This window comes from Artemia sp. Qi Xiang Cuo, chromosome 20, assembly GCF_049724085.1.
Source record: "Artemia sp. Qi Xiang Cuo chromosome 20, ASM4972408v1, whole genome shotgun sequence".
NCBI lineage: Eukaryota > Metazoa > Arthropoda > Branchiopoda > Anostraca > Artemiidae > Artemia > Artemia sp. Qi Xiang Cuo.
Window position 1 is genome coordinate 39,862,396 of NC_142813.1, and position 22,503 is coordinate 39,884,898.

A 22,503-nucleotide genomic window follows, 5' to 3' on the forward strand; every position below is an offset into this window, starting at 1 on the left:
CCAGCAAACCTGTTGCCAAGTAAAGTGAATTCGTCAGGTTGACTCTGTGTAATCTTGTTCTTTCTTGTTTTTCCTTTGCTTTTCCTAGGTTTTTTGTATTCTTCGGGTAAATTTTTCAAGTTCACCGTAACTTCAGAAAATGCGTCGAAGACCTCTTCTAGTAAGGAGTGTACTGAACATGCATTTTTAACTTCTTGCATCCAATCCGGCATCCTAGATGTAAAATTCACTGCGTTATGGAGAAATAGTCCATTGTAATGTGTCATCATATTAGTTTCAGGATACGGACGCTCTAGCAGCTGATTTAAAGTGATTGCAAAGAAAAAATCATTTGAAACTCAGCAAACGTGTGCACTGTATCTTTGTCATATCCAATCGATTTAAATAGATCTAATTCATACAATTTTTGAAGCTTTTCTTCCGTATAATGACAGTCCTCTATACGTAAATTGCACCAAAGTTGACAAATACTGCGATCACTTGATTTGAATTTTTCTTTTAGCCATTCTGTTGTTTCGGCACTTTGAACCCAACCTATTTGGCGAGGAACTGCTTCAAACATCAATGCCATTAATACTAGGCTTTGAAAATGTTGCAAGGTTGCACTTGAAACTTGAACCCAAAAAATTACCGAACAAATAAATATTTTGAGATTATCTGGAAATAAATCAACTATTCTACTACAAGCTTCATCAACCCTTGAGACATCCTTAAAAAAATCAAGTCGAATACGAGAATATAATTCGGGGATTTCACTTAATTGAGGAACTCTTTGGCTCTCATTGTTATAAAACGAAATAAACCTATGCTCCAGCTTGCCACCGACCCGTACACCAAGTTCAATTCTTACAGCTTCTGCACTGCCACTGCGTGACAATGATATTTCGGGATAATCAACACTTAGTAAAACTGCTGAAATTGCTCTGAATATTTCAATCGCACTTAACAGGCTATAAGGCCTGCTTTTTTCTCTACCTGAGCCAAATGATGAAATTTGTGGTTGCAGGCAATATGAAGCATCCACGAGGGGAAATTACGATTCCTATAACCAGTAGAAAACCACTGAGGAAGAGGATTGTTATTTTTCGAATAAATAAAAGTATTATGCTCTCTTTTATCCAGTATTTTTTTAACAATGCTCGGGCCTTTCCCATCTTGAATATCTCTGTCTCTCTCCAAAGAATATTCTATGAGCTTTTGAAATTCTTCCTTTTTGTTCTCCGGAACACTTAATAATATCTGAAAAGAAGAATAAGATGACTTTCTTAAAAAGGCCAATGACTGGTACTTACCATATAACGACCCTTATAAATTAGAGTTTATTTGAAAAAATGAAAAAAACTAAGGCTCCAGAAATAGTCATAAATAATTCAATCATTTTGATATTAGCATGAATTGCAAGGCAAAAAAGGCCTAGAAAATTACAGAAAGCAATCCTATTGAAAATTTTAAGTCGCAAAATTAAGACATTGCACTATCAAAAAAATCCTAAGAGATCGATAAGTTAGTTGCAAAACAATGAACATCCCAGAGGATTGTTTGTTTTTAGTCTGGAAAATAGAAAACACATCCATGAAAAAAATATCCTACCTCCTTCAAAAGATAAAAGACCAAGTTCCTCACATTAAGAAACACTATTTAACATGGGGAAATCTCTTAGGGGAAAAGTAGTTCGTTGGGTAAGAATAAAAGAATCTATATCATAGCCGGGTCATGTTCGCGCCTTATTGGGAAAACAGTCGATACTAGAATCCTCTGCCCTGAATACCATGCCCAGGTTAGCAGCAATGGTGTTAAATGTAGCAGCTACATCACGTGTTTGCGTCAACATGCAGATTATATCCGATAACTTGAGTTACCCCGACAATATTGGAAAAGTTAAAACATAGGTCTTTTAAATCATTGTGAATTTTTTCAAGCAGTAATAATATTGCAAGTATTTTAAGACTATTCACAGCCATTTCTACTCCAATCTATTTTGGAGATGCAATTTTAAGGTTTCAGAATAAATATGATGCTTAATTCCGTGCCAATGGGTCATAAATAAAACTGAGGGGGAGGGGAGGAGGTATTTTAATCCAGCTGATGTTAGTAGTTGTTTATCTTTTTTTTTTCGTTCCGACAAAATTTTCTATGAACGAAATTCCCCTAAATTTGCCTTCGCGATTAAACTTTACCAGTAAGATAAATCTGAATAATGCTAATCTGAATCAGCTTCAAATGGCAGTATTTTTTTTTACTCGAAAGTTTATTCAAAAAGTGTTTTTTAATTTTGGGTTCCTATGCGCCATGACTAGTTCTTTCCTAGGTTGTAGTCAACCGTCGAAAATTCAAAACTACACACATGTATTTTAAGGAATCGGAAGTATAATAGTTTATACGGGTTAATTAACTACCAAAAAGTTTATAGTAATAAACTGTAAGTAAAGATTGAATCAACCCAATAGCAACCGAAACTCTTAACAAATAAAAATTTGATAGTAGTAATAATAATATATAATAATATATAATAATAATAATAATAATAATAATAATAATAATAATAATAATAATAATAATAATAATAATAATAATAATAATAATAATAATAATAATAATAATAATAATAATAATAATAATAATAATAATAATAATAATAATAATAATAATAATAATGATAATAATAATAATAATAATAATAATAATAATATTAATAATAATAATAATAATAATAATAATAATAATAATAATAATAATAATAATAATAATAATAATAATAATAATAATAATAATAATAATAATAATAATAATAATAATAATAGTAATAACAATAATTATAATAATAATAACAATAATAATAATAATAATAGTAATGATAATAATAATAATAATAATAATAATAATAATAGTAATAATAATAATAATAATAAATAAATTTAAGGGAGAGGGGGGGAAGTATTTTAATCCAGCTGATGTTAGTAGTTGTTTATCTTTTTTTTCGATCCGACAACATTTTCTATGAACGAAATTCCCCTAAATTTGCCTTCGGAATTAAACTTTACCAGTAAGATAAATCTGAATCATAATGGCAGTATTTTTTTTTACTCGAAAGTTTATTCAAAAAGTGTTTTTTAATTTTGGGTTCCTATGCGCCATGACTCGTTCTTTCCTACTTTGTAGTCAACCGTCGAAAATGCAAAACTACTCACATGTATTTTAAGGAATCGGAAGTATAATAGTCAATTAACTACCAAAAAGTTTGTAGTAATAAACTGTAAGTAAAGATTTAATTGAAAATAGCACTATCAGATTCAGCGTATCATTGAACCCTGACGTGGAATTTTTTTGAACGAAATATCACGGCTTCTTGTTTATTTGTTTCTTTTTCTTCTTGTTTTTTCTCCACGGGTTAGAGTATTAAGCGAATAGCCCTAGAAGAGCAAAAGAGGGCTCATTCAAACAGAAAAAAATGCTCATATTCTGAGCAACCTATTTTTCCCTGTCAAAAATTTCAACTGTTTCTGGTTTAGCTACACTGTCATGAGTATCGATATTTTTGCAAACTGCCAACAGGTAATGTTAACAAAAAGTCATTCAATCATTGGGACGAGGAAACACCAATTTTTCTCATTTGCCCTAAATTACTAAATATTTGCAACTTTTGCAACTAAAAAAATAACTATGGAACTAAAGGCTTTCTATTTCGTATTGTCCTCCTTTGTTTCAATAGTTAAGACTTTTTTTGGAATTTTAGTAGCACAAATCATTTTGTGTCAAAGGTTTAAGTTTTCAAAAAAGTTGAAGGATTTAAATGTAATTTTTCTTCAAGTAAGTCTTTTCTACTTTATGCTATTTTTCAGTTTTTAACAAATTCTGATTCTTAATTTCGAATTTCAATAGCGGAAACCCTTTATTTCATGTCTAAATTCTATCTTCTTAGAAAAGATTCACCATTTCAAAATCAGTTTTTTTTTTAAATTAATAAAAATCTTTTCCCACAAAATAGGTTTTTCAAAGAAAGTTGGAGAACCCCATTAAACTAAAAATGAGCAAAAATAAAATAAATAATCTATCAAGTGTGAAGCTACCACAAATCAACATCGATAAATAAATGAAACCCAAAACGAACAGAAATTACAATAAATAGCCGAGTCAAAGGCAAAGCGAGCAAATATTAACATGAGTAGGGCTCAGAACGCTTATGCCATCTCAAGGCCAGAACATAATTTGCACTTTACTAAAAAAAATATAAAGGATTTTACTTTTATAACTTTAATCATTCAAATAATATTAACATTTTGATTACTAAATATCAGTATATGTGTATTAAACTGACAATGCACATTCATTTTTATTTTTTTCAGTAAAGTGCAAATTATGTTCTGGCCTTGGGAAGGCATAGGAGTTTTGAGCCCTACTCATGTTAATTTCTGCTCGTTTTGAGTTTGACTTGGTTATTTATCGTAATTCTTGTTTGTTCTGGGTTTCATTTATTTATCGATGCTGATTTGCGGTAGTTTCACGCTTGGTAGATTATTTTATTTTATTTTTGCTCATTTTTGAGTTTGGCAAGCTATCTGTATGCTGAAGAAAAATTTTCTGCAATTTTTAACAACATACACCCTTTTAAAAATTTGGACACAAATAGAGGTGTTTAGTTTAGTTTCATACCTCCTCTAGTTGACCTGAAATAGAAAACTCGATACCATTCGCAAAAAAAACTGTTTACTTTCTTTTATAGCTTGGATGCACTTACGCTATTTTGATTTGGTTAAATTTTAAGGGCAAAAGCAGCCCCAAAAGTTTGAACATAATGCCCTCAGTCGTTCTTGGGATACTGCTGAGATGCCTTATTGGGAGTTAGCATTAACAAAGTGCATTTCGATTTAATCTTAAGGCAACATTTAGTTTTTAAACATATTAGGCAAATGGGAGGGGGGGCTTGGGAGGAAAATTAGTTGCCCACCAATCATTTTCAACTATTAGCACTTTTTTATCCCTTTCTATTTTCAATCGAATGAGCCCTTTTCGAAGTTCCTAAGAAAACTTCTTCGATACGAAGTGCCCTGTTCCAAACAAAAAAAAGAAAAAAATAATAATACATTGTACCCTCATCGATGTTTACTATAAATGTGTCAAGCCTTCCAATAACTTTCGTCTATGAAAAAGGGCACTAGGCCTTTCAATTTACAATCAAATGAATCCTTTTTGAGTTTCTGCAACAACCCTTTCTATAAACACCTTAAAGGCCCCAAGGGCATAAATTACAAACCTTACCCTGAGGGCAGTGAGGGGGTTGTCATCCTCAATAACCTAATTACCAGAACTTTCAACTACGTTAAACAAAATGGCTATCTCAAAATTTTGATGGGATATTTTTGGGGAAATAGTGGGCGTGAGAGCGGCGTTAGTTGCTCTCCAATGACTTTCAACTATTAGAAAAGGCACTAGCCCTTTTAATTTCTAATTGAATGAGCCCTTTTGAAGTTTTTACGACAGCTCTTTCAATGAAAACCTTATATGCCCCCAGGGTATAACTTACAAACCTTGCTCAGAGGGCTGGGGGGGGGGGTGTCATCCTCAAAGACCTAATTTCCAGAACTTTCAACTACGTTGAAGAAAATTACTATCTCAAAATTTTGATTGGATGCCTTTGGGGAAACGGTGGGCTTGAGAGGAAGTTAGTTGCCCTTCAATCACTTCCGACTATTAAAAAGGGCACTAGCCCCTTCAATTTCCAATCGAATGAAACCTTTTTGGAGTTTCTACGACAACGCTTTCTATAGAAACCTTATACGCCCCAGGCCATAATTTACAACCCTTGCCCTGAGGGCTCTGGGCAAGGGGTTATCATCCTATAAGATCTAATTTCTGACCTTTCAACTACGTTGAACAAAATGGCTACCTCAAAATTTTGATTGGATGTGTTTCGGGGAATGGTGGGTATGAGAGGGGGTTGCTTGCCATCCAATCACTGTCGACTATTAAAAACGGCACTAGCCGTTTCAATTTCCAATAGAATGATTCCTTTTTGAAGTTTCTACCTCAACGCTTTCTATGATAAAAAAACTTATATACCCAAAGGGTATAACTTACAACCCTTGCCTTGTATCAGTTTATACAGGTCAATTAACTACCAAAAAGTTTGTAGTAATAAACTGTAAGTAAAGATTTAATCAACCCAATAGCAACCGAAAATCTTAGCGAAAAGAAATTTGATAGTAGTAATAACAATAATAATAATAATAACAATAATAATAATAATAATAATAATAATGATAATACTAATAATAATAATAATAATAATAATAATAATAATAATAATAGATACATATAAGGAATTGGATTTATATGCTGATTCTAAATATATAAAATCCGTTTAGTTTAGTTTTATCCATCAGAAAGCTACAAACCTGAAAAGATTTGGATGATTTTGAAAATAAAAGAAAACATTCTAAAAAAGTCGAGTGACTTTATTGAAAATAACACTATCAGATTCAGCGTATCAGAGAACCCTGACGTGTATTTTTTTTTTTTTTTTTTTTGAACGAAATATCACGGTTTCTATTTTATTTGTTTCTTTTTCTTCTTTTTTTTTCTCCATGGGTTAGAGTATTTAGCGAATAGCCCTAGAAGAGTAAAAGAGGGCTCATTCAAACAGAAAAAATGCTCATATTCTGAGCAACCTATTTTTCCCCGTCAACAATTTCAACTGTTTCTGGTTTAGCAACACTGCCATGAGTATCGATATTTTTGCAAACTGCCAACAGGTAATGTTAACAAAAAGTCATTCAATCATTGGGACGAGGAAACACCAATTTTTCTCATTTGCCCTAAATTACTAAATATTTGCAACTAAAAAAAAATAACTATGGAACTAAAGGCTTTCTATTTCGTATTGTCCTCCTTTGTTTCAATAGTTAAGACTTTTTTTGGAATTTTAGTAGCACAAATCATTTTGTGTCAAAGGTTTAAGTTTTCAAAAAAGTTGAAGGATTTAAATGTAATTTTTCTTCAAGTAAGGCCTTTCTACTTTATGGTATTTTTCAGTTTTTAAACAAATTCTGATTCTTAATTTCGAATTTCAATAGCGGAAACCCTTTATTTCATGTCAAAATTCTATATTCTTACAAAAGATTCACCATTTCAATATCAGTTTTTTTTTAAATTAATAAAAATCTTTTCCCACAAAATAGGTTTTTCAAAGAAAGTTGGAGAACCCCATTAAACTAAAAATGAGGAAAAATAAAATAGATAATCTATCAAGCGTGAAACTACCACAACTCAACATCGACAAATAAATGAAACCCAAAACGAACAGAAATTACAATAAATAGCCGAGTCAAACGCAAAGCGAGCAAATATTAACATGAGTAGGGCTCAAAACCCTTATACCATCCCAAGGCCGGAACATAATTTTCACTTTACTAAATAAATATAAATGATTTTACTTTTATAGCTTTAATCATTCAAATAATATTAACATTTTGATTACAAAATATCAGTATATCCATATTAAACTGACAATGCACATTCATTTGAATTTTTTTTCAGTAAAGTGCAAATTATTTTCTGGCCTTGGGATGGCATAGGACTTTTGAGCCCTACTCATGTTAATTTCTGCTCGCTTTGAGTTTGGCTCGGTTATTTATTGTAATTTCTGTTCGTTTTGGGTTTCATTTATTTATCGATGCTGATTTGTGGTAGTTACACCCTTGGTAGATTATTTTATTTTATTTTTGCTCATTTTGTTTTAAGGGGTTCTTTACTTTTCTTTGAAAAACTTATATTGTGGCATAAGTTTTTTTAATTAATTTCTGTTCGTTTTATATTGACATAGTCTTTTCTGGAAAAAAGAAAATAATGCTTTAAATCTTTTTGCTTTTTTTAAGACTTTATAGTTTGGCCTGCTATCTGTATGCTGAAGAAAAATTTTCTGCAATTTTTAACAAGCTACACCCTTTTAAAAATTTGGACACAAATAGAGGTGTTTAGCTTAGCTATGTTAATTTCTGCTCGCTTTGAGTTTGGCTCGGTTATTTATTGTAATTTCTGTTCGTTTTGGGTTTCATTTATTTATCGATGCTGATTTGTGGTAGTTTCACGCTTGGTAGATTATTTTATTTTATTTTTGCTCATTTTTGTTTTAAGGGGTTCTTTACTTTTCTTTGAAAAACTTATATTGTGACATAAGTTTTTTTAATTAATTTCTGTTCGTTTTATATTGACATAGTCTTTTCCGGAAAAAAGAAAATAATGCTTTAAATCTTTTAGCTTTTTTAAAGACTTTATAGTTTGGCCTGCTATCTGTATGCTGGAGAAAAATTTTCTGCAATATTTAACAACATACACCCTTTTAAAAATTTGGACAAAAATAGAGGTGTTTAGCTTAGTTTCATACCTCCTCTAGTTGACCTGAAATAGAAAACTCGATATCATTCGCAAAAAAAAACTGTTTATTTTCTTTGATAGCTTGGATGCACTTACGCTATTTTGATTTGGTTAAATTTTAAGGGCAAAAGTAGCCCCAATAGTTTGAACATAATGCCCTCAGTCGTTCTTGGGATACTGAAGAGATGCCTTATTGGGAATTAGCATTAACACAGTGCATTTTGATTTAATCTTAAGGCAACATTTAGTTTTTAAACATAATAAGAAAAGGGGAGGGGGGTAGTGGTAGGGAAATTAGTTGCCCTCCTATCATTTTCAACTATTAGCACTTTTTTATCCCTTTCTATTTTTAATAGAATGAGCCTTTTTCGAAGTTCCTAAGAAAACTTCTTTGATACGAAGTGCCCTGTTCTAAACAAAAAAAAAGAAAAAAATAATAATACATTGTACACACATTGATGTTTACTATAAAAATGTCAAGCCTTCCAATAACTTTCGTCTATGAAAAAGGGCACTAGGCCTTTCAATTTCCAATCGAATGAATCTTTTCTGAGTATCTACAACAACCCTTTCTATAAACACCTTAAAGGCCCCAAGGGCATAAATTACAAACCTTACCCTGAGGGCAGTGAGGGGGTTGTCATCCTCAAAGACCTAATTACCAGAACTTTCAACTACGTTAAAAAAAATGGCTATCCCAAAATTTTGATGGGATATTTTTGGGGAAATGATGGGCGTGAGAGCGGCGTTAGTTGCTCTCCAATGACTTTCAACTATTAGAAAAGGCACTAGCCCTTTTAATTTCCAATCGAATGAGCCCTTTTGAAGTTTTTACGACAACGCTTTCAATAAAAACCTTATATGCCCCAAGGGCATAACTTCCGAGCCTTGCTCAGAGGGCTGGGGGGGGGCTGTTGTCATCCTCAAAGACCTAATTTCCAGAACTTTCAACTACGTTGAAGAAAATTGCTATCTCAAAATTTTGATTGGATGCCTTTGGGGAAATGGTGGGCTTGGGAGGTTATTTGCCCTTCAATCACTTCCGACTATTAGAAAGCGCACTAGCTCCTTCAATTTCCAATCAAATGAACCCTTTTTGGAGTTTCAACGACAACACTTTCTATAAAAACCTTATATGCCCCAGGGCATAATTTACAACCCTTAACCTGAGGGCTGTGGGGGGTTGTCATCATAAAAGACCTAATTTTCGGACCATTCAACAACGTTGAACAAAATGGCTACCTCAAAATTTTGATTGTATGTGTTTGGGGGAATGGTGGGCATGGAGTTGCCTTCCAATCACTTTCGTCTATTAAAAGGGGCACAAGCCACTCCAATTTCCAATCGAATGAGCCCTTTTCGAAGTTTCTACGACAACCCTTCGATACGAAGTGCCCTGGTCTAAGACCAAAAAAAAATAATACATTGTGCCAACATGGTTATTTACTTAGGCAGCGCTATTCTACTGCCTATGATTTTAATATTTACATTTACTGGCGTACGCGAGAGAAAACTTTTCGACCAAAAAGTACAATTTTTTTATTTTCACCAAGAATTGCATTTTTCATGGCCCTTGTAAATTCTATATTTAGTTTGAAATAAGGGGTGGGTGCGTAAACCTATCTACTGCCACTTTATTTATGAAATTTAGAATTCTTTCTTTATTCGTTAATCAAAAAATGAGGGGTATATTAGCAATTACTTCTTAAGAATTGACGAAATCGCGGATTCGTCGCAATTACTTTAAGGTGAAAAAGTCTTCTTTTACGTCCGCTATCCCCCTGATTTGCCTAAATTTCAACCTAATATAAATTGCCTAAATATATTCTTATCTACCCCTCCTCTCTTTCACTCATCAAAAGCCTAGTTATTCTCTTCTTTCAATTACTGGCACCTTTCTCTTTCCACCATAGTAAGGCTCCCTTTTACTGATCTTATCCCTAATGTTTTAAAGTTTATGCCATTCACTACCAAAAGAACTAAACTTTACAAGTGATGTCAGCTTATATTTTTGAGAAGGTGAATATTCAATATGCCTCTTTACCAGCTTTTTTAACCAAGAAGTACTAATTTTCGTGTTTCACCATAGATTGCATCCTTGTGGCTCTTAGAAATTCCGTTTTTTAGCCAAAAAGGATAAAAACCCAAACAGTGAAATACATTTTCCAACATAAATTAATTTTGCCAAGCCTTTTGCCTGCATCATGAAAACCTCCTGAAAATATCCTTTTAGCTTTGGCAGAACACATTTTTGACTACATTCATCGTTACATATAATTTAACGAGGCTACTGCCACATCTAGTGATAGATGCTTGAAACAATGGGCTATAAAAGCCATTGAAATGAAGAAGCATATGTTTTGCTTATTTTAAATGTTGACTCGATTTATGACATTAATCGTAAAAGTGGACCTATAGTTGACAATGATAATAAGGTTTTCCAATTCACCAGGGGACTGGAGTAAATACAAGAGCAAGAAACATTGTAGCATTGGAGGCCAACAAAAGGACTATTTCATAGCAAAATAAATAATTTTTATTCATTTTCTTATGTTTTATCCAGTTGATATTGTGTGTTTATTGAAGTTACTCGTAATTTTTTATAGAAACGCTCTTTGGTACTCAGTTACAGTAGAATTGTATATATAAATACTATTTTGTATTTTATTTTTATTTTTTATTGTTCTTAGTCCTATTTTTGTTTTGTTTTATATATATTATTTTAGTTTGTATCTTTCGTTCCTCTATGCAGTTTCATCAAACTTTAGCGCTGAAGACGTCTTGTTTTATACAGGCGAAATCTCTGTTTCGCTTAGTTTGTCTTTTCCTTCTATTGGCCAAAGTCCCTTTTGTTTCATTCTTCATTTTGAGATTTTCTCTCACTTTGTTTTATCTAGGTATAGCTAGGTCTTGCGTATAAGGACTGATTTGTTGGATTTTGACCTGGCTATATCTATGGACAGTTTTAACCTTGAATTGGCGTTGCCGTTATTACTGCTGTGACGTAAGGATGATGTTATAGAATAAGCATATTTGCCTGTTCTGAAGTTTCTCCAATCAAATTTTCGTGAAGAAATTGATGAACTGACGTTAGTTAATCACGCACTGGAATTTTTTAATGATAAAGGTATTAAAGATACCAAAGGGGAGTTTTGGGGAATAGCAGATCGAAATGAAGCTGTTCCAAAGCGGCAGGATGACCTAGCTTCGCATAGTAATTTGAAAGATATTTTGGACTTGCTGCGTCAATGTGACTCTGATAATTCCCTGCTGCCTACTTTTGTCATTGTCTCACCTACTGAAGGGCTGGTTATCCCCGCAGTAAATTATTCCAGGCTGACCAGTAAGATTAGCTCCCTAGACCAAACCCTTAAACAGATAAATGAAAAAGTGACATCTTATGATTAGAATTTTCTCTCCTTACCCAGTGCCTCGTTTAAGCCAATTGTAAAGACATCCACTACTACCTTAGTGATATCTGGAATTTCTTCTGAGCTTAACAATCCTGTGAAACGTCGCGATGCCATTGACCAATTCAAGGAACACCAAGCCAGTGCATATTGACCCAGTTGCTGCAAAGGACTTTTTTGATTCGGTACTTAATGTTCTGAAGTGCGATGCAAAACTTCAAGCGCGTAAAATTGTTGGATTAGTAAAAGCCATACCGCTAGATTTCGACGTCAGTTTGTTCTTGGGGCGTGAAGGAGTCGTTGACGCTAAGTGTATCAGACAGTCCTTTACTGTTGAGGTGTTCTTCTCCGAGGCTGCTGGGCTTTCAAATGCACTTCGTCTCGGATTGAAGGTAGAATATGAAGCCTTCTGAGTATTTGAGTGCCTCCGTCCTCCCCGCTGCTGTTATAATTGCCAGTCGCCTGATCATGTGAAGGCCAATTGCACCAGCCCTCCCCGCTGTTCTGGCTGCAGCGGTCTGCATTTATCCAAAAAAGACGCACCATACTTGGCTGAACCGAAATGTGCGCTATGTCGTGAAGGCTATGTTGTATTCAGCCTAAAGTGCCGCGTAATCCGCAATGCCATAGCTAAGTGTGCCTCGAACAAGAAATGACTGGAACAGTAACGTTTTATGTGTATTCTTTCAACATAAATGGCACCAAAGAAAAAGATTATTCAATAAATCAGAAAATGAACAATTTTGAAATAGTGATGCTACAGGAACATCTACATCCTGCCATCTCCGTTAACCCTCTATGAACAAGTAACCACCATATTGTCTTTACCACTAATGCCTGAAAAACAAAAGGCCGAACTTCCGGGAACTTTGCATGTGTTATCAATCGATTAGCCACTAATATGTCACCTACCTTATGTCATTCCTCTGATAATATTATGGCAATACGACCTGGTCGCCTTTAATTAAAAAATTTATATCTTCCCAGTTATCAGAAACGTCTAGCTTCACTTTTCTAAGTTTTCTAATGCCAGCTCATCCCTTAAAACAGTGTTACGCAATATTGAAAAGCATGGGTATCGTTGCCTAATCATAGGTGACTTCAATAGTGATGTTCATAGCTCTTTTACTCGTACCAACTTAGTTTTAGATTCGTTGCCACTTGGTTACCGCATAGTACCCAAAGCTCTTAATTAGAGTTATATTCATAATAGTGGTACTGAAACCAATATTGATCATTGTATCTGCTCCACCGATGTTCCCTGTTCTATCGTTAAGGTTGACGAAGACGAAGGTGATTTTGACCACATTTCCCCTTTCCTTTACTGTGGGATTAGCCGCTGATCCATCTAATTATTCTTGTGCTACTAATAACAAATGTTGTATTAAAGGAGAGTGGAGCAAAGCCAATTGGCCTTTATATATTTCTACCCTAGCAACTCTGTTGTCCTGCGTCAAGATCCCTTTTAATCTACTGTGCACGAGTGTTTTTTTACCACAAGCTAGAGTGCAACTGAATGTTTATTACCTTCGCTTAGTTGAGTGGATAAAACAAACTAAGAATGTGGCTGTCTCCTCTGTCCGGGTTAAACTTAAAACTCGAAGTCCAATTTGGAAAGAAGACCCGGGTCTGAAAGCCGTCAAAAATCGTGCTAAATTCTGGCTTCGCATCTGGAATGCGTGTGGGCGGCCTTTGCGAGGCCCAGTGTTTGATGTAAAAGTAAGACAAAGCGGATTTTAAACGGTATCTTCGTTTGGTTCGATATAATGGTGGAGTTCCCTAAAAGTGCAGTACACTGGAAATAAGTCATCAATGCGTCTAAATTTGATTCATTAAGGACCAGTGATGTTACCCCAGATTCGTCTTGGCTTAGGCATTATAAAAATATTTTTTGTAGGATTGAGTATAGTGTTCATTATCATTTTCAGTGCTTAGTTTCAAATTTTTGCCCCCTAAAGTTTTACAACGTCATGTTATTCCTGTCTCAACTAGAAGTATTGTTGATTGTATGCTTAAACTTAAGTCTAAATCGAGTGATCTTGATGGGATTAGCGCTCACCATTTACGTTGTGATTGTCCGGCACTAGTCGCACAGCGCCAGTTACTTTTTCCGTTCTGTTTATGTTTGTCAATGGTGCATGATTCCTTCCTTTGCGGAACGGTACTTTCGATTCTTAATAGTAGAAGAGATCTTTTTGATTGCAGTTCATATAGGTCCATCACTGTTGCTTGCAATATTAGCAAGGTTTTTGAATATGTTCTGCTCCCATATATTATTGAACGAACTGTGAAAGACTCAAACCAATTTGGATTTCAACCCCGTATTGGGTGCCAACATGCGCATACGATCTTAGCTTCAACTCTTTATGATGCCCAGTCTAAAGGTTATAAATTATAATAATAATCCGATTATAATATATAAGTTCTGAAAAACGATAGGACAAATGATTTTTAATTATTATTTAATACTTAAGAATTTTGACACGGTTAGTAATTGGAAACCTGTTTGTAAGTGTGAGCAATTTTTATCATTTGTTAATCCAACTTACGAACATATTTTAACAGGTGATTTAGCAATAATAAAACAAATGGATCTGCAGAATATAATGAAAATGGGGACTAAATTCCGTCTTTCAAATCATCTAAAACCCTCGATTGTGCTTAGTGGGTTAAATAATGATTTAGATTTATTTATTGGTAAGTAGTGCAAAAAAGAGAAAATTAATAACAATAGTTTTCAAAATTGGAAAAATTTAATTATTACCAGGGTTAGAAATAAGATATATAATATGACAAATAATCGTAATAATGAGGTAATTTTCTATAATGCTAAGAGAAAACAAGCGATTGCTAATATAAAGAAAGATTTTGTAATTGTACCTATTGATAAAGCGAATAATAATTTTGCAATAATTTGGCAGAAGCTATATTGTGATGTTTTAGCAAAGGAGCGAAGTACAACGAATACATATGAAAAGGTCCAAGATATTAATAATAGTCTATTGAACGGAATAGAAGATATACTTAAAAAAAAATTAATAGTAACATCAATGATAATGATAAAAATTTCCCTTTTTTATATTGGACGGCAAAATTTCATAAAATTCCCCCGAAACCACGCTTTATTCCGGGTGAAGCAAGATTCCCTACTGTAATTGTGGCGACTGACCTATCATGTATTTTATGGGAAATTAAAAATAAATTTAAGTCATATTGCTCGGGAAAAAACTCTAATTTTAATCCATATTGGAGCGTTAATAATTCATTGCAAGTAATAGATTATTTGGCTTTAGTTTCAGCCAAAAGAGAAGACTAATTTGATTTCAATACATTATACACAAATCTACATATTAATTTAGTATTTGTAAATTCAAAAAAAGATTATTAAGAAGCTTTTATTTTGTCTTATTTGGCTTTTCTAAAAATTGATACGTAAAATAAGAAGGCGAGATGGACTAATTACTTTAACAGTAACACTAGTTCAAGATGTTAAAGCTTAGATATGATTTACGATCTACTAGAATCTGTTCTTTTTAATACTTTTATCGAATTTAAAGGTAATCTATGTAAACAAAGAATTGGAATTCCTATGGGGGGTAACGCTAGTCCAGTTATAGTGGACCTGTTTTTAAGCCATTTAGAATATCATTTTATGATTGATAAAAAGAACCCAAGTAATATAAAGATTTGCTTTCAAATAATGAAAGATATTTGGATGACCTCCTGTTGATAAATTTTGCAGAATTTCTAGAGATTTTGTATGTGATATACCCACCAGAGTTAAAGCTGGAATCCAGCAATGGGAAAGGCAATTATGACCATTTTCTAGATTTAGATATTAATGTTACACCTAATAATACATTAAGTTAAAGATATATAATAAAACAGATGATTTTAATTTTGAAATAGTTAATTTCCCATTTCCTAAAAGTAATATACATTCGAATATAACATATTCATCCTAAATTTCCCAACTATTTAGATATACAAGAATTTGTACTAAATACAGGGATTCTAAAAGTAAAAGTCAAACAATTAACCATAAGTTAATTGTAAGAGTTTTTTCTACCAATAAACTTGCTTGGCAATGTAAAAGCTTAATATTTAATATAATCATTTTTGAATTAAGTATAATAAAAATTATCAAGATATTTTGAATGATATTTTGAGGTAGCTTGTTGGATGTTTTTTTCTCTCTTCACTTTTATAATTTTGAAATTTAGTGTTTGTTTTAACACAAGCAGGTGCTGACTTACGGAGGATAGTTTGAAATGATTTCATAGAAATTAGGCTTGAAAGTGAATAGGCTTTCGTTTACAGTTGGGGTTATGCAATTATGGGAGGTAAACTAGCTGAAGGGTTATTCTTTCAGAGTTTGGAAGTTTTACTTTGATTTAGTTCTAGGTGAGCGGTGGTGAAGGAAGCTTTGAAATTTTGTTGGGTATATTTTTATATTTTTGGGTTCTGTATTGTTCATAGATATTCCATAGGTGACACTACATAGAGGTATGCCATATGGTTCTATGGCAGGTGCACTCATTTGCCTGGGTCAGGAAATTTAAGCGCCCAAACCCGCATAGGAAATGAATTTTCCTCTGAGGAGCCCTGATATGTGGTGATTATTTGGGGAATAATAAATTTCTTAGACTTAAGGGGCTATGGCTTGGTTTTGGAACAATGTTTTACACTTATTAATGCTGATGTTGCTCTATTTTGGACTTGATTTTTGGAGTATTGGGTTGGATGCACTGTTTTGTCCAAGGTGATTGGATGGGTGAGTATGGTCTAGACCTCGTTCAAGTGCTCATTTATCTCAGTTACTAAATTAGGAAGACAGTTTTCTTTACCAAGTAATTACCTGTAATACACTTACATATTTGCGCTGTGGATTTGTCTAAGGCCTTCGATAGTATTTGCCATGCACAAATGTGGCATTCTTTGTCAGAGTTTGGAGTGAACTCTTCTGCATACGTATACTTAATTTTGGTATAGTAATTCGTTTCTTCGTTTAAAATCTAGTAAAGGTTACTGTGGTAATATACCAGTTCAATCTCGAGTACAACAGGGTGGAGTGCCATCACCTTATGTATTTAATGTTTGCATTCAAAATGTGTTATTAGGAATCAAACCTTCGTATTCGTATAATTTATCTGATGTGTCTTATATTGTGTATGCGGACGACCTCCTAGTTTTAAGCCAAATCAAGTCTATTTTGGCATTATCGGTGCAACGTATTTCTATGATGTGTCGGGATGTTGGTCTGTTTTTGAATTTTGATAAATGCGAATATTTAGTTATCAATCCCAAATCATCAGCTCATAGTCAGTCCTGTGGATCCTCAGTAATTCGCAATGTTACGAGTTTACGGTGGTTAGGAATTAGCATTTGTTCTACACTCACTTTTTAGCGACTTCAAGTTCTGAGAGACGTTAAAGAAAAGTTGAAGATCGGATATTCGAAAATTGTACCTAACCGTGAAAAATATTCACGCCGATTTTTAGCTAAAATATATTCCACATATTGTGACCATTCTGTCTTGTTTTTAAGTGGAATGTATTCGTTATTGAATCAGAATGATTTGCGCCAGATCGTATCGCTTATTTTAGATATTTCAAATTTTTACTGTACCTCCCCATTTCCTATCGTAATACACGTATTATTGAGGAGCATGGTGCTACCGACATTATCCAATCGTTTGAATTGCTTAGTAATAATTTAGCAAGAAGTACCTTTGTGTCCCTAGGCATAAACCATAATATTATCTGTGTGCTTTTGATTAAGGTTTAAGTTATCTTTGTTTCTGTGTATTTGATTTTTCCTCCTTTTTAGTGTACTTTACTCCGCTTGTTTTGTATAAAAGTGGGTTCTAAATAAATTATTATTGTTATTATTATTATTATTAGAGGTTATTTCTGCCCTCAAATTTTGACGATGGAAACAAAATTTTTCGTTAGAAAAAATTCGCAGACACTCAATAATTGGGTAGGAATTCAAAATCCAAAGTATGAAATAAGCTTAACTTTAGGGATTGTTTGGGAGGGGGACTAGATGACCTCAACGCAGGGAATAAATTTATGCTAAATGTAACATATCAGGCTTGCGCTTTATATCGAAGTTATAAGCATAGAATCTAGTATTCCTGATTTTTTTACAGCAATTCCGTATCCAAGGATGGGATGGGGGTAACGGGGTTTGATCAATCCCTCGTCCACAAAATTTTGGTCTGACTTGAAGAAACGCAACAAAAATGTACATAAACAAAATTTGTTAATGTGTTTTTAAACATTTTGCTCCCCCTCCCCGTAAAATTTAGTATCTGCTCTTTTATTTCAGCTATCCGTGCTAGTACCTTTGCAGATATTAAGAATAAACTTAAAACAGGTTATATTAAAATTGTTCCAAATCGCGGCCGACATTCTCGTTAGGCATTGGCTAAACTATATTCTATGTAATGTAACCATTCCATTCTTTTTCTATCAGGTTTGCACCCATTTTTTAATCATAATGATATGCAGGATATTAGAGTTTTGTATTTCCGTTATTGAAAATATCTTTTGTATTTGCCTCGTTTGTATAGAAACCGTAAGATTATTCTAATGTTTAATGCAACTGATATATTGACGTCATATAACAAATTGGACTCCAAGTTAAAAGATGAGGCCTGCAGGCGGTTGGGTCCTTTTCATCCTCTTGTGCGATTATTCTGATTTGCATTTGTAGTTTTTATATTGATATTGTTTTGCATGTGTTTTGTTTTTGTATGTATTTACTTTTTATTTTCTTTTGTTACTCCACTTTTTTATAATTGTTAGTGGGTCAAAAATAAATTATTATTAATTATTATTATTAAAAATCCTGGATATGCCCTTGTTTGCTGCATTATACATATTTGAAGATCGCGCTTGAAACTCTTCAACATTGATTTGATTTGTTAGAGAAATTCTCTAAAAACATTAATTAACTATTTTTGCTTGGATGGTGGAAAAGCAATTGCTGGGAAAATTGTTGGCGAACAATTTCTGTTTGGACAGACGGAATAACCTTAGATGGAAACCCCTGTAATTCAAAGATTACATCTAATTGACTCATGTACTTTCAATAAATCTAAGTTATAAAAGCAGTGACAATAAACGATAAAAAAAAGAGAGAGAAAAACCCAAAGTTAAGCTTAGATGGGTCAAATATCACATATTGGACAAGGAAATTAAGAGAGAGCCAAGGGACGAAGAAAGTAGGATTACAGACATAAACCGGTGTCAACACTCATTCTGAAAAATATTTTCATTGGCATGCCTACTTAAAAATAGGAAAACCCATACCTTTTCTACAGCTGATTTGATTTCTTGTCCTCGAGGCCAGGACGTAACTTCCTTTAGTCTTCTATGAATATCCGTTAATCGTTCTTTTTTGGTACGACCATGCCAGACCAAAGCCTCTTGGAAGATTCTGATTGTATACAGTAGTTGCCAAGAAGAATCCCAGTAAGGGGTAGATGGGATCTAGGAAGTGAGCCAATTTTTTTCAAAAAACTATCAGTACAAAACCTCTTACAGGATATTGCAGGTTGTCCATTGACTTTGGTAAGCGAGAAAGAAACGCTTAGAGGATTAAAAAGAATAAGTTCAATCCCAAAAATTATAAAATCTGAATTACCACTTAAGACAGGGCAATTTAAGATTTTTGATAGCAATGCAATTTCATCATCGGCTTCATAATCACATTGAACTACTTGATAGTTATGCTTTTTACAAACAGCAGTAAAAACATGCCTTCCAAAAAGTGGGAACACATTTAGAGATCCTTGCCGATATGGATTGTAAGAAATTCCCGCTCTCATTCGCTTTTGAGTCCTTATTTCCCGTGTCATCTCCTTCCTATTATCAACATCAAGCCCACCGTCAAAAACCATGATTGGTTTGATGTTACATGTGTCAAGTAAGAAACAAAACTTATCAGAATGTGAATAGACTAAATCATAGTCACCACCGAAAGCTGCATTTGATCCATTACTCGTTCCACACAATTTGTGAAGAAAGTGGTTTCCATCGACTATAATCGTTGATGAATGTAAAGTATGGCCTACCATGATCTGGTTCTGGTTATTTTCAACGAAAGTAAATAAACCTTTGATGCCCATATTTTTACGTTTGTTTTTTTTCTTCCCTAAAAGGTTACAGGAATAGCTTCATCTCTCAGACCTAAAGAACATATCAAATTAGAGTTTTAACGACACAAAAATACATTCAATAAGTTACAATAAAACAGTTATAAAATAATTATAAAATAAGGACTCAACAGTAAAACACCCCAAAAGCCAACTTGTGATAGAGAAGGAAAAACAGACCAGAAGCAACAAGGGTAATTTATCGCAAATATTTTATGGAGACTGTAAACACGAATGATTCACCTAAATCGTAAATTCCTCTTGTGTAGTTTGACTAAACTTAATAAAACATATGCGTTAGGTATTAGTGAAAAAAGAGAAAAACTTTTTAGCACTTAAAAGGCAGAAAGTCAAAATCAAGGAAAAAATAACTGTAAAGAGTAATTTTTAATGCTCTAAATTCCTGCAGACAGAAAGTACCCTAGGCTTAGAGCGCTCAAAATTCAGTATTTTTTTTTCATTCTGGACCAATGGGACACAGAAAACACCTACTGAACAAAACCTCGCAAAACAAGCTTCTTGAGACACCCAGGGATCCAGTTTCCAAAGATGAAAGCATTAAAAAAGAAAAAAAACTCGATTGTTTGCATATTTTCTGCTTTTAAATCAAAACTCTTTCATAATCCTGAATATAACATGGGAAATGAACGGACACAAAACAAAAGTCAGGAAGGTGTTGCCATGTGTTCAAAAATTTTGAGTCAAAAGGTAAATATTCATTGATTGAGCAGCTCTGAAGGAAACATACTAATACAAATAAAGTAGTACTATTAGATTTCTTATTTTACATTCTATCCATATATTATGGTCACTTCTGTGATAATTCACACACACCCCTGATGGTCCAATTCGTAGCTCTAATAGTAAACTTCTTAGTTAATTAAATCTCGTGATAAGTCATAGGGTCTTTGTCAAAACGGATTTCTGCAGTCTCGATTCAATAACATCAAGTTTTGTCTGTCTTTGATTGCAATATTGTTTCTTTTATCTCGAAGTTTCGAGTAACGGGCAAAGAAGTTTCTTTTATCTCGTGAGTGAATTTGGTGTTATGCCCACTCCAGGTTGTCATTCTATTTAAGGTGTTTCCCCGATTTAGTTTGCTTTTTTTCTTTTTTCTTTTTTTTTCTATCTACTTCTTGTCTTTTCCTCTTTCTCTCTTTTGTCCTTTATTCCTTCATCCGATACTTTTCTTGTGTGTTGAGTAGCAAGGTATGAATGTTATTTTAATTAGCTGAGAGTGATAACCTCGCTTGCCCTTTCAAGCTTATTGCCTTTCTTGGCAGGCGAAAGGCGAATAGTGTTTGTTTTCTTTTTTAATAAATGTATATCTCATCTCATATCTCATATTGGATAGTTATTGGTTATTATTTGGAACGACTTTAAAAAGTGGGCAAAAATGGAAGGAAGCATGAAGATCTGATTAAAAGATTCATCCTGCATATTATCATATATGGATTTTATTGTTTAACTGTTTTCTTTTAGTTTTTTTTTTATATGCAAAGGCTATAGTTGGTACTATCGGAGGGGAGTGCAATCTCAGAGTAGCGTATATTATGTTTGAGAAAACCATCATTTGAGAATTGAATGGGAATACTCTTTTTTTACGTAAAGTTCTAGTTGAGGGAATTTTTGTTGCCTTTGGCAGTGCATTGTTGGAAAAGCAACCATAATCAAAAAGTTCTTGGTAACGAGATGTAAGTAAAGAGCGACTAGACCCAAATTTAACCAAAGCTCTAGAAAAGTAATTTTCATAACAATTGAAGTATCAAAAGATTAAACAACTAATTTTCTGTGCATTTGCAAGAAATACGTTTAAAATGAAGAAAGTAAGAATAAAAATGCCCTGCATATCAGATTATTGGGACTAGATTGATAGTAGACATATTATAATGTTAATTCCTGGAAGTCTCACCAATTTTCGATTTCTCAGAGTTATTATTACAGAAGTAGAGATTTTTAATAACATTTTGTTTCAAGTAAAACTCTCTGGCCTTTAGAGGGTTTAGAGTGTCGTTATATTTCCTGTATTTTTGGTAGTATCGGCTCTTAACTTATTTTGGAAAACAACTTTCTTGGAAAAGGAAAAGTAGTTGAAAAATACTTTTCTTCCAATTAAATCTGTTAACTTTTAATAGAAATAGTTTTGTTTGTGATCAATTCATGCACCAAACCAAAATTGGAAAAACTTTCCATGGTTGCTTTTATGATGCCCATAGAAAAAAATAAGGCTTTCAAGCTCTTTTTCGAAATTTTTGAAAAAAATGTATTTGTCATTTACTTTTATATTTAGGATAAACAAAAATAGCTTATATCAGTAGTGGGGGCGTTTAAGGTCCAACAAGGGCCCATCCCCTTTGAATCCTGGTCCGGGCACTTTTTTTTTAAATCTTGTAAGAGATGCAGGGGTTATGACACGTCCCTGGAATACGACCGGTGCCCTGTTTTCGTCACCAGGTCTTTCAGTTTTTTTATATGATTAATCGGAGTTTGGTGGGGATAACACACAAGTACTAATAAATAGTTACTAGCGTATCTATTAAAGGGGACGAACCCTCGTAT

At 33.3% G+C, this 22,503-nt stretch overlaps 1 protein-coding gene across 1 annotated transcript; it reads right to left on the reverse strand.

The window, feature by feature from the left end:
- Positions 1-631: 631 nt before the first annotated feature.
- LOC148940185 (uncharacterized) lies at positions 632-19,689 on the reverse strand. Its single transcript, XM_089106093.1, has 3 exons — positions 19,510-19,689; positions 19,100-19,279; positions 632-1,239 (listed from the first exon to the last, which is right to left on the reverse strand). The coding sequence occupies exons 1-3, from the start codon at positions 19,687-19,689 to the stop codon at positions 943-945; spliced, it is 657 nt and encodes a 218-aa protein (XP_088962219.1). The 3' UTR covers positions 632-942.
- Between the last annotated feature and the right edge of the window lie 2,814 nt (positions 19,690-22,503).